The following is a 14,334-nucleotide window of genomic DNA, read 5'->3' on the forward strand; positions in this document are numbered from 1 at the left end:
GGCTTTTCACTATTTTCTACTGACTCACTGTGCGGCGGATTAAATCAAAATTTCCACATGTTTGTTATTTCATGGTTGATCACACAAAATATGAAAACTGTCTGCGACTATTCTACTATACTAATCCTGTATAACACAGGTACAGTACTGTACCATACACTATGTACAATTGTATTGACAGCCATGTACACTCACTCTGTAACTGGACATACGTAGTATTTCCATATTGATTCGAATGTAATTCCACATGTAGGCCTACACCTCTTCCCCAGACCTGTGTACACTTTTTGCTGGGTACAATTCCATGGCTCCGCTTACCGCCAAACTCTGCGCAAGCTTACGATCACCATTCTCCGCTTGCAGGGCAAGCGCCGAATTTCTGCACTAGCTGTGTAACATGGACTACGCACGGCCTGCACTGCACTATGCAAGAATTCCCTGCTACATGTAACCCTTGAAATATTGCTTGACGTTAACGCATAATTACCTGCTTCCGCAAGCGCCGATTATTTGCTTACGGCAAGCTGAGCCACGAAATTGGGCCCTGATGTCACACTTCCAGGCTTGCGAATTATGCCAGAGATCTACATGTACTGTTGAGACCACGAATGGCGTTCAAATCACCTTTGACATTGCAACATTTCACATGGCTTTCACCATGTTTCTGGAGATTTGCAGTTAAATCCCACATACGTACATATGTCACGGGTGCGATGCGACCCCCCCCCCCCCACGTTTATTTTTATGTTACGTAATCATTTGCTTTACTTGCATGGCTAGCGCCCTCTGCGGGCTGCTTTCCGGTTCAAGAGCATTCTGTTTTGGGCCGAAGACCTTAACTGACGTCTTTGCGTGTCTTCACCCAACAGGTAAAGATCTTGTTATATTTTGCATTTAAATGTTTTCCTAATTACTACTTAGATTAAATAGTGTGTAATAAGCACTATCCTCAAGTCTCAATTTGTTTATAGAATGTTGTTGACTTTAGTGGATATCTGGTTGCTTTTGCAACATCACGCTAGCTATTTATTGATTTGCGGTGTTTAGATATATTTATTACCTCTAGAGCCTTTCCTAATAATCTTAGCAGTGTTACTGAATGTAACATTTTGGAGATCCTTTAGTTTATTTTATCATTGCTTCTGGGATTGGAAATAACCTGTTTATATTGCATTTCACCGTTAATTTGCCTTAAATCCAAGATGGCGGTCGCGTCCTTAATTTTGGCGCGAACCGCGAGTATTGTTTTATCGTTTCATTGTTTATTCTTTTAAAGTTTAGTTTATGTAATTATTATTGTATATTTTGTATGAGCATTCTGTTTTGGGCCGAAGACCTTAACTGACGTCTTTGCGTGTCTTCACCCAACAGATTCACCGTTTACAGATCTCAATAAAACTAAAGAGCTACTATATGATCAGACTTGCCGTTTCATGCCCGTACTTATTCCAAGGGTCACATTTGGTGGAGAATCCGGGCACGGGCATATCGACGACGGCATCAAGCATCACTTGATCGTCAGAGTACATTATACCCGTCAATCTTGTGACCGGTACAGATTACCCCATCAAGACGTTGAAGGCATCCCCAGCCAGGACAGCCGGGTTCCAGCGGGCAGAGCGGCCTTCCCCCCTGAACCCTGCCCCGCGGATCGGAGAGACCCTCAACACTCCAGACGTGAAGAATTTTGGACCGCCGTATCCTTACCATCGGACTTGGATCACCCGTGATTGAGCAACCTTATCCAGCCTCTTCAACGCCCCTGAGTGCCGGATGTTTTTTCTTCACGATCGGAACTGTTGAACATTTTCGCCAACATCAAGAACAAGTTTATCGCGGTGTTCTTGAACATTTTGCCAATAATAAAAATTTGCAGATTTCACGAACTCTCGCAAAGAATTCGATCGCCTCCATTTTGGACAAACTCATAGTTGTTTAAACTCATACGATCGGGAAAGCACCATCATCAGGACAATAAACACAATAGCATTGTCACACGGACTAAAGACCTCCTTTGTACTCTTCCACTGTGCCGATTAAGAGTGCGTTCGGTTGTTACCACCAGACAAGCAGCTGATGAACAATTCCCATTATGAACATTGACATTATTGGAATTTGATTGAATCAAGTCTCAATTGTATTTTGGATTCGGATTTGGTATTGTTGGTATTGTTAGGAGTCATTAATCTTGTCTGGCATTTAGACAGGTGTCCACTTAATGGGAGTAGGTACTTAAAGTTCTCATTCAGCTGAAAAGAACTTTAATCCATACATTGTTGTTTGCCTTTGGCGATGCTAAATTCCTGGGGTGTAAAAGAACACCTGTAAATTCTTTTGTATTGTATTTGAGACATTTTGATTGTCCAGCTGTGTGAAAGTTTCTCTTTATTACCTCAATTGGGTAGAGATAATTGAAGTCATTTCCTTCAGAATTGTCGCACGAAAATTCCATTGTTTCTGGTACTTCAATTGCGTACAGAATTTTTTCTTCTTCTGAATATTGATGTGTTCCAATTTGCATTCAAAGATTATATTTTGCTATTGCTGATTTGTTTTTGCATTGGTTACATTGATTGCATTTCATGATTGCTTCAGTTGGATTGATATTATCATTTTTTCTGACAGCCATTTTACATTTTGTGAAGGTATTGCATTGATGACCATTTTTGATACTTTTGAATTGTGTTCTTTTGCATACTTTGTCACTCTGTATTTTATCTTTGGACTGTGTTCTTGGAAGCATGTCTGACGAGGAAGAATTCCAATCGTCCACAGCAGCATTTGGTCACAGATCATCTCGTCGAACTCTTCCGAACAGACCTCAACATACCTCTCCCTTCCAAGAAGAACTAGGCGACATCCAGCAAACAACCGATCGCATGCTTTCGCAACTGGGAAACATCGAGCGAAGACTATCCCGAGGCTCACTGCATCAATCAGTTCCAGGTACTCATGCACAACGGTCAACTCCAATGATGTCTACCACATTGCCAAGGCAAGGGTCTTCTTCAAATGACTATCCTTTGAGGTCTAGCCAAGCGCCGAGGCAAGGTTCTTCTTCAACCGACTATCCAGTTCTCACACCTCAGAATCACCACCTACCTGACCGCAACTCCACTACGCTTTCATCTCATCACCGTTTACTTCCATCACATCAAGTGAAAAGTGTACCTATGTTTACAGGGCGTGACCAAGGTGCAACAATCGCCATTGAAGATTGGGTCCGAGACGTGAATTATCTCATCGAAACTACTTCGATGCCTGAAGAAATCCAGTTTTCTACCATCGTGAGATATCTTGGTGGCGCTGCAAGAAAACTTGTACTCAATCTCCATCCAACACATCAGACCCCAAGCCACGCCTTTGCAGAACTCAAAGCACAGTTCGGAGATGTATTCCTGACTGGTGATCCATTAGCCAGCTTCTATGAGCGTGTGAAACATCCCACCGAACTACCGAGCATCTACGCCGTCGAACTAGAGGCAACGCTGAGAACCATAGAGGAAAAGTCAACCCTAAGTCGCCCTTTTCCTAATAGAAACAGTATGCTGACGCAACAATTTATGAGAGGCGTCAAAGACGAGAAAGTTACACAGAGACTCGCACCGATGAAGCCCAGAGATATGACGTTTCGGGAACTTCAAATTGAACTTCGTCAACTGGAACGAGAGTCTAGGATTGCAGCAGCTGCAAAGACAGGAACCAAGCTTCAAGCTCAACAATTGCAGCAGATTCGTCCTCCATATCAGCAATCCTCACCGAAAGTGCCAGATGTCAAGAGCCCCAAACCAACTACCGATCATGATGTGTTACAAGAACTTCTCGCCACTGTCCATCAACTAGCTCTGAGGGTAGATCATATCTCTCATCAAACTCCACGTGGACCTCAGCAACCAAGAACAGACCAACATGCCTCTGGTCAACGAGTGTTCTACTGCCACAGATGCGGCAATGAAGGTCATATTGCCAAAGGATGCAGAAGTGCCCCTTTAAACTCCAACGGCCCACGGCCAATGGGCAAGCCGTCAGAGGCCGGGAATCAGCGAGCCCAGTAGTAAGTTCTCCTTCAAACACTGCACCACGTCTGTCTTCAATATGCCACGGTGGTAACATACCTCTCCATCACCAGCAATTGATTGGTCCAACAAACGAAGACGTCGTCAACGTTAATGGTGTGAACTACACTGCCCTAATAGACTCTGGCTCCCAGATCACGTCGATAACGGAAGACATCTTGAGGCAAAACCCTGAGCTCCAGAACATGGAAATTTCTCCTTCAGAAGTCTCCATCGAAAGTGCTAGTGGGCACAGCGTTCCTCACCGAGGTGTCATCCCTTTAACCATCACTATAATGGACGTCGTCTACAAGGATGTTCCTACATTTGTTGTACAAGCAGACAGTTACCGTAGAAACGTTCCAGTCCTCATTGGTACTAATGTCATCAGAGCAGTGAAGAGAGACCATCAAGTGACAAAGAGTAATAAGTTCCTGCCTCCGAAGAGCTCTGCATGGTATGCAGCCTTCAACAGTATTTCTGCTTCAGAACCTGGTAGCCACAGCGACGGTACCATCGGCTACGCTAGGTACATCGGCCGATACCCCCGAGTGATACCAGCAGGCCAAGAAGTAGACATCATTTGTCAGGCACCCCCTGGCAAAGGTCCGTACACTGCAGTAGTTGAAAACTTTCCTCGAAGCTCTTCATCTTTAAAAGTTAGCAACCTGGTCACAGATGTTGAATCTAACTGCCAAGTACCCGTGAGACTTTGCAACATCTCCGCCAAGCCCATAACCATCAAACGCAACTGCAAACTCGCACAGCTAGCATACATCCAGCGCATTGATGATCTACCACTCAATGAAGACTACGAAACGTTACAAGCTAGACAGGAAGACGAAGATGTTTCTCCTTCTTATCAGCTGAGCCAAGTCCATGAAAGTCCAGGAGATGTTAAACATACACCACTTGTTGACCTATCCAAAGCGAAGTTAGACAGCGAGTCACAAAAGCAGCAGCTAGAGAGTCTCCTTCAGAATTACTCTGACGTATTCTCATCCAGTCCCCTGGACTTTGGATGTACGTCGACGATGAAGCACTCCATCCCACTCATAGACAATCAACCCTTTCGACTTCCTCACCGCCGAATTCCTCCTTCACAATACCAAGCTGTCAAAGATCATCTCAAGGCCATGGAAGAAGCAGGTGTCATCCGCAGAAGTAACAGTCCATTCGCCTCACCGATAGTGATAGCCCATAAGAAGGATGGTTCACTGCGGATATGTATTGACTATCGTCGCCTGAACAGCAAAACTGTACGTGATGCATATCCTCTCCCTCGCATCGATGAAGCACTGGACGCTCTTGGAAATGCTCAACTCTTCACCACTCTAGATCTCACATCAGGCTACTGGCAGGTTCAAATGGAAGACGAAGACATACCTAAGACAGCGTTCACTACCCCCATGGGACTATTTGAATGTAATCGGATGCCCTTCGGCTTAGCAAATGCCCCAGCTACATTCCAACGTCTGATGATGACTTGTCTCGGAGAGCAAAACTACGTCACGTGTCTTCTCTACCTCGATGACATCATCATATTCTCTGCCAACTTCGAAGACCATCTCGACCGCCTCTCTAAAGTGTTCTCCTGTTTGAGGCAACACGGTCTGAAACTGAAGCCGTCCAAGTGTAACCTCCTCCAAGAAGAAGTTAGATACCTCGGACACATCGTTTCGAACAAAGGCATTAGTACTGATCCAGAGAAGACGCAACAAGTAGAGCACTGGCCAACCCCCACTAATCGCAAGGAACTACAACGCTTCCTCGGCTTCACTGGCTACTATAGAAGATTTATTAAAGGATACTCACACGTTGTCTCACCTCTCTACAAGCTCACTGCTGGTGACCCAAGACGAAAGAAGAAGAATACCAAAAACACCTCTCCATCTGTAACCCCACCTTTCATCTGGACAGAAGAGTGTCAGAACGCGATGGACATGTTAAAGCAGTACTTGACATCTCCACCGATCCTCGCCTACGCCGACTATTCACTCCCGTTTATACTCCAGACCGATGCATCAGGAGTAGGGCTCGGAGCTGTCCTCAGCCAAGTCCAAAATGGAACAGAGAGAGTCATCGCTTACGCAAGCAGAGGACTCAACCCCGCCGAATCTCGCTACGCAGCACATAAGTTAGAATTCCTAGCCATGAAGTGGGCGATTACTGACAAGCTACGAGACTATCTTCTGGGCAACCAATGTACCGTGCTGACAGACAACAATCCTCTCCTTTATGTCACTACATCTGCCAAACTAGATGCGACAGGCCAAAGATGGATTGCGGCACTATCTCAGTTCAATTTCACTGTTAAATACAAGCCCGGAAAGAACAACGGAGCGGCTGATGCACTCTCTCGCAAATCGCAAGCTGATACTTCAAGAAGTCTCTTGTCATTCCAAAAGGATGCAATCACAATTCCTCCCCACATCGTGCAAGCTATCTGCAACAGTCACCCACCCGAAACAACTCCCTTCATCGAACCTCCAATTGCAAGATGCGATGTCATGACACAGAGTCACACGTCACTCCCATCAAATGAGTTGCCGAGACTACAAGAGAAAGACATCATATCCGCTCAGAGAAGTGACACGGACATATCCAGAGTCATACACTATCTAGAGAAAGGAAGAAAACCAACCAGAACAGAGAGGAGTTGTGAAAAGCTCGGATGCCTCATGTACCTAAGACAATGGGAAAAGCTTCACATGAAAAACGGCGTACTCTATCGTCTCAGAAAGACCCATGACGGATCAACAGCTGAACAGCTTGTTCTCCCTGAACAATTTCGAGACACAGTAATGACATCACTCCACAATGATTTCGGTCACTTGGGCTACGAAAGAACGCTCGACATCGCAAGAACCCGCTTCTTTTGGTCCAAGATGGCAAGTGACATCAAAACTTGGTGTGAACAATGCAAGCGATGCTGCCTAAGAAAAACTCCGTCTACAAAAACGCGTGTACCTTTGGTCAGCATCACCACAACTGAGCCTATGGAATTACTCTGCATCGATTACCTCAAGCTGGAAAGAAGCAAAAGTGGCTATGAAAACATTTTGGTAATCACAGATCATTTCACCAAGTATGCCCAGGCGTTTCCATCTCGCGATCAGAAGGCAGGCACAGTTGCTAAGATACTCTGGGAAAAGATAATACAGCACTACGGATTTCCTGTACGACTACACGCTGATCAGGGTCGCAACTTTGAAAGCCAACTCATCCGAGAATTATGCAAGATCTGTGGCATCAAAAAGAGCCGAACTACCCCGTATCACCCTCAAGGAAATGGCGTCACAGAGCGTTTTAACCATACGCTCCTTAACATGCTTGGGACATTAGAAGAAAATCAGAAGAAAGACTGGAAGCAATACGTCGAAATAATGACACACGCATACAACTCCACACGTCACGACTCCACCGGTTATGCTCCGTTCTACCTGATGTTTGGTAGACACCCAAATCTACCAGTCGACTTGATGTTTGGACTCAATTCCACTCAGAGAGAGTCTACTTCAAACTATGCGGACTATGTAGAGCAGCTGAGAGAAAGACTACAGAAATCATACACAAGGGCCAGCGACTACGTCAAACAAGCGCAGTCGAAGCAGAAACGCCTGTATGACAGAGGTTCCTCCATCGCTCCTCTACGTCTAGGTGACAGAGTCCTCATCCAAAACAAGAACCTCATTGGCACATGCAAATTAGCCGATAGATGGGAATCACAGCCCTATATTGTGATTTCAAAGCACAAAGATCTACCTGTGTACAGCCTCCGCTCCCTCGGTGACGGTAGAGAAAGAACTGTGCACAGAAACATGCTGACTCCATGCATGTTTCTCCCACTAGAAGAGAACAACACAACAGCCGATGAACCACATCAGGAAACCCAGTTAGAGTCAGACGAACATCAGGAGAGTGAGAAAGTTCCAACTATCATGGATCATAGTGAAACTAGCGACGAAGAGATAGACATAGACTTCATCCCAGTAGAAACTGAATCTTCGTCAATGTCTCCTTCACTATCTCCGTCACTATCACCTCCTGTCCTCACACCAATCATAGATCTTGAGCCAAGCAATGTCGTTGAAGTTTCCCCTCCTGTCGCACCACCGCAACTTACCCCTGAGTTACTGGAAACCCAAACTATTGATGTTACAGATGAGTCGAACGACACTGAAAGTACGGTATATCTTTCGCCACCGAGCCCTAGACCTATCAGAAACAGACAGCCGCCCACAAGGTTTACCTATGACTTCATAGGTCAAACCAAACAACTGCAAGCACGAGATACATCACGCCAAGAAAAGATATGCAATGGACGACGACTGTTCGACAAGTGGAAAGAGCCTACTATGGCTAAGACAAGAAGAAAAGCTTGTCTGCGTCTCCTTCTGCAAGAACACAGTTCCATCTAATAACCCCCCCCCCCAATTGTATATACACTGTATTATTATTGATTGTAACTCAATGAAGATAACAAAGTATTATTTAAATAATACTGTTATAGAGAGAAAGAAACAAAAAATCTCTCTGAGTTATGTTCATTTCGTTATAATTGTTACTTTCAATGTGTCAAGATATTGAAGTTGTAATGTAATTAACTTCTGCATTAAGTTTTGTCTACCAAAATGACAGAGTCTTTTTTGAAGGAACCATTTAGAGATGTATTTAAATTACTGGTGTTCTGCTCCTTAGTTATAGAATACTTACCTTTTTGTTGTTCTAACTAAATGCTTGGAACACCAGAGTTTTGTTTAAAGGTTGGATGGTATGGAAGACATTTGCCACCATTTTGTTTTCATAAGTTGTAAAATTTCCATTGTGTAAATATGTAACATAGGTTATGTTAGTTGCATGCCGAGGACGACATTTTTCTCCAGGGGGAATAATGTCACGGGTGCGATGCGACCCCCCCCCCCCACGTTTATTTTTATGTTACGTAATCATTTGCTTTACTTGCATGGCTAGCGCCCTCTGCGGGCTGCTTTCCGGTTCAAGAGCATTCTGTTTTGGGCCGAAGACCTTAACTGACGTCTTTGCGTGTCTTCACCCAACAGGTAAAGATCTTGTTATATTTTGCATTTAAATGTTTTCCTAATTACTACTTAGATTAAATAGTGTGTAATAAGCACTATCCTCAAGTCTCAATTTGTTTATAGAATGTTGTTGACTTTAGTGGATATCTGGTTGCTTTTGCAACATCACGCTAGCTATTTATTGATTTGCGGTGTTTAGATATATTTATTACCTCTAGAGCCTTTCCTAATAATCTTAGCAGTGTTACTGAATGTAACATTTTGGAGATCCTTTAGTTTATTTTATCATTGCTTCTGGGATTGGAAATAACCTGTTTATATTGCATTTCACCGTTAATTTGCCTTAAATCCAAGATGGCGGTCGCGTCCTTAATTTTGGCGCGAACCGCGAGTATTGTTTTATCGTTTCATTGTTTATTCTTTTAAAGTTTAGTTTATGTAATTATTATTGTATATTTTGTATGAGCATTCTGTTTTGGGCCGAAGACCTTAACTGACGTCTTTGCGTGTCTTCACCCAACAGATTCACCGTTTACAGATCTCAATAAAACTAAAGAGCTACTATATGATCAGACTTGCCGTTTCATGCCCGTACTTATTCCAAGGGTCACACATAGATCATAACCTAACCATACTTGCAGATGTAAGGACAAGGGAGAGGACCAGCCTATCTACACAACCTTTTACCCAGTGACCTCTAGCTTGTACATGGATGTGATATCATGCATGCAGGCTATTTAATTAAGATAAAAATACATCCACAGTGATTGACACAGTGTACATTACATACTGTACAATCATCATCGTTTAGAACAAGAGGACGCACTGGTGATGCTGCGTGCACAAACGCAACGGGACCGCAAGGAGACATGCGCGCCATTTCGTAAGATGAACTTTGTACGGGCATTGTGAAATACACGTCGTGCATGTTGATAAATACACGCTATGCAATGCTGTTTTATCAACTTAGAAAATGGCCGCACATCGGGCCGTATCTAGGCTTTTGCTCCTCTACTTCTTTTATACTCTATGATAATCATACGTATACATAATACTTGTAACAAACATTGATCAGGAGGATGGGTACATTGCACAGTGACACAAATTACAAGACACCGTATGGTGTACATTTCAGCCAACGAGGAAAACTGACTGGGTAAATTTGTTAACTATTTTGGAAAGAACAAAGAAGAAATAACTAGAGGACTTGAACCTGGACTTTTGCAAGGTGCGTTTATAAATTGAAAACAATATCAATCCACACACACATAGTGTTTTAAGTCCGATTCATACTTCCTGCAAATGTGAATGTGATAGGAATTTTGACGTCACAAATTTGCAATGAATTATTTACAACATTGTGTTCATTAAACTCCTGCGAAAACAGCATCAAAATTCGCTTTGCAATCGCAGGAAGTATGAACCAGGCTTTCACCGTAGGGGTGTGTCTGGGTGTCTTTTAAATGCCCTGTTTTAAATTTGGCCGACCTGTTTTATCTGTCAATTAGTATGCCAGAAATGGTAAAAAATACAGTGTATTGTGACAATTTGTTCACAAATTTCCAGACAGTTGGGGCACCTCTTTACCCAACCCTGGCTGAAACTTTACATGACAATGGCCCAAAAAGTACAATCAATCCAGTTTACAGTGAATACTATTATCATAATGACATGATTGATTGTCATGACTGTAGGCCTAACGGTGTGTACTTATTCCTTAGTGTGGATAGCAAATTACACACAAAACTTAATCCAATTTGTGCTCACAAACAAATATGCTGTCAATATGTTCAACAAGGTCACTGCTCATTCCAAGTTCACCTTACACACTACATAACTTAAGTCACATACATTACTGTAGTACCATTTGTAAAATAAACATCCAACCTTATGTTATGACAACTATAACACAATATGTACCTTATCAGCCCTGTCCATACTGCCACATAAATTCACTCTTTCCTCTCCATCAACAAGCTCTAAAATCCCTCCGCAAGTTCAACCAGTATGCCCAAGATCTTCCCAAGAAACTGCTCATGAAATTACTCCGTAATTAGATCCAGAAATATTGCTGTTTGTGTTAGACACTCAGTCAACCGTGCACGGGTTGTTTGAATATGGATGGGCTTGTGCATAGGGCAGTGGGGTGCTACAGTATGCTACGGTGGGACGGTTATGAATGGCCGTCCCCTCTTATTGACAATGGGTGACTAGAGAGGGTTGAAGTGGCGCCCTTTTGAGTTAGCTGTCAAATAATCTGAGAGATGACCTTTGACCGTGATTACAGTGGGTAATGAGGCTAGACATGCACAGGGTGCTAGACTTGAGGATTAGGGTTTAGTGTGGGACTTCAGGGCCAGACTAAGTTCTATAATTAGATATGCAGTCATAACATTGTGGTTAATGGGAACAAATAAGATTGTTTATTAACTGCTAACATGTAGTTAAGAACTCTCAGGAATTATTTGGGAAGATGACTGTTACGTAAAAATGTTTAGCCAATCTGAGCACCCATTCTTTAGACCCAATAAATTCTCTCGAAAACGGCGTGATAAAATCTGTCACTTACATGAAAATGAATTAGTAAGAACAACAACAAACTTGGGTAGTGCAAAGAATTTAAAATGTTAAAATTTAGCACTTTAAGAACAATGACAATATTTATAAATATAGGCCATGTAAAAACAAGTTAAAAATTGTAAGCGGGTCAAAAGAATTATCTGGTTTTACTTATATGAGACAGTACTTTGTTCTTGTGTTATGAATTGAATCTTGGGTTGGGTGGGTGGGTGGGCAAAGAAATAAGGGAAAAAATGTATACCAGAAAACACAGGGACAAACCCTTCTCTTAACAATTAACTTACTGGGTTCATTTAATGTTGTGCATGACACAACACAAAGGACCAAAGGCTTTGCGTCCAATCCGAAGGGCGAAGCAATACTAAATAGGCCTAATGGTTTATAAGCGCTTGCTCTAAAGGACACAAGCGTCAAGACCGAGACTTGAACCCACACTCTGCTGATCAGAAACACCAGAGCAAGAGTTCAGTAGACTTTGATGGCAATAACTCTGAATAACCTCGGAGCATGATTAAATATTGACATTAAAACCCTTGAAGGCACATCCAATGAACACGTGTACAGTGTATCACTGTATGTATATTAATCATTAATAAACCACTAACGTGAATTGGTGGTGTGCATTTATAATTTATGTGCAACTACAGCAAGTCTAAAAACACAACATTTTGATGGTTCAGCAGCTGGTTAATATTTGTGTCGGTTTCAAGGGGGCTATTTTTTCCTCAGATTACCAGCCTAAATACCAAATGTATGTAACTGGTATCTTGTTTATTTGTTATCACATACTGTGTAGCAGAAAAAAAAGGCAATGAGCAGGGGCATGGAGGCAAAATGCAAAAATATCACAGCTCAACGTGCCCTTCATAAAAATGAAAATGGCCTGGCCCCTTGCAAAAAAGTATTGTCCTTTTCTTATAAAATATTTGTAATTACAAACTTTTATGTAAAATTGCCAAATAAATAATAATAATAATAAAAAGTGAAATTCCAGGGGCCAATTGTACAAAGAGAGAAGACTGAAAGTTAATTGCAAATAGCTCTTATTAATTGCTTCTAAGAAGCAAAAGGTGACGTCACTACTAAAGAAACTAGTCAAAATGTAAACCAAATAAATTAGGTTTGGGGATATTGTTCTAAGAAAATTAATTTGAATACTCTTATATATAAAAATGGTAATACTGACAACATATCTTACAGTCTTAAGATATGAAATTAAGCACTTATTTCTTGCTTTGGTTTCACACTAATTAAAACAGTGACATTCAAGACTGTATTTTCCATACAATTTTATAAGAAGATTCGTACCGTAATAACTGCACACTAACTGCCTGATAATCAAGCAGATACAATAAGTGTGGGTGAATTTGTCAACCAACAAAACAGAAGCCTCTTCTACTCTCCTTGGACGTAATGTACTATCTGCATTGTAGTCATGGTAATAGTTGTTCTGGTGGTACAATGTAGTGGTACAGCATAATGCAGCTTTAGTTTTTGATTGGGGCCGACTTGTGTGACATAAGTACCAGCAATTTTTGTCATGCAAAGTGCAAACACTATGACACAAAAGATCGTTTATTTAAAGAATAAATTTTCGGCTCAGTGATGTATGGTCGTTCATTGCAATTTCATGTTCATAATAATCAAAAGGTTGATACGGTGAAAAATGTGTAGGCCTAAACTGTAAGTTTGAAAAAATATTAATCAAAATCCAGTGACAAACAGAATGAATGAAAAATGTTATTTCTTCTGGTACATGTAAAACTTAGCTGGTAATGTTGGGGGAAAAAACATGGTTTGTTTCAGTGTATCCTCTACTACTGTATTTTGGTACTTTTACTCTGCTAAAAGTCTCCAGTTCTTGACCTTAAACTGTAAATCTGAATTAAATTCAAAATTTCTTTTGATTGCAACTAAAGTATGAAATTACAAAGCGTAACGTAAAAAAATCAAACAAACATAGTGTACCTGGGAGGTTAAATACCGTACATATTTTACACTTAAGTGCCCACTGCATAAAATGAAACTGTAACACTGAACTTACAGGTAACTTTTGACTTCAAACAGAAACAAAACTACTTTGATGTGAAGGCACCACTGATGAAACATTTTGTTTCACTTGAGGTTGCCTCCAATGTACGTTCTTTAGGTAAGATTTAGACCGAGAAAGGGATTTACTTAATATGCATCAAGGATAAAACTTTTTTGTTTTACATGGTGCAAAAAAACACTGGTTATAGGACTGAGGCTATATAGGGTAAAGGCTGTAGGGTAACAAATATATTGGTCTTTTTCTAGCATTCTAGTTTTTGTAACTGTCAGAAAAGGCAATTCTTAGTAACTCAACCATTACATCAAAGTTCTTAGGCGTGACTTTATCTGTCAAAATATCCAGGAATTTCTATTCAAACCGAATGGAATCAACAGTTGCCACCAAACTCAACCTCCAAATAGGGGAGCGGTGGTTTAACAAAGCCGTGTGGAATGTCAGTATAATATTTAGAGTTTTCCAGTTGAATGAAGCAATGTCTATTGTTAATGAATAGCCTTGGTTCAAGTTTATTGTGATTCTATTGTTGGGGAGTGATTTTTATCATAAAGGTTGCATACTGTGTGACACAATGGAAAGTGACACAGATGGTGTGTGCATGGCTGGA

General features: G+C 41.6%; 1 protein-coding gene across 7 annotated transcripts in view; it reads right to left on the bottom strand.

Annotated features, from left to right (window-relative positions):
- Window positions 1-14,334, bottom strand: part of LOC139950191 (calmodulin-regulated spectrin-associated protein 1-B-like) — a 68,589-nt gene that overhangs the window by 50,725 nt on the left and 3,530 nt on the right. The window contains exon 1 of one of the 7 annotated variants that reach the window (XM_071948829.1): window positions 11,018-11,256. The exons of the other annotated variants lie outside the window; for them this stretch is intronic. Coding sequence (XP_071804930.1) covers window positions 11,018-11,035 — 18 coding nt within the window. The 5' untranslated portion in view covers window positions 11,036-11,256. Of the gene's footprint in view, window positions 1-11,017; window positions 11,257-14,334 lie in introns of those variants that run through there. 7 annotated transcript variants of the gene reach the window in all.

This window comes from Asterias amurensis, chromosome 17 (genome assembly GCF_032118995.1).
Source record: "Asterias amurensis chromosome 17, ASM3211899v1".
Taxonomy (NCBI): Eukaryota; Metazoa; Echinodermata; class Asteroidea; order Forcipulatida; family Asteriidae; genus Asterias; species Asterias amurensis.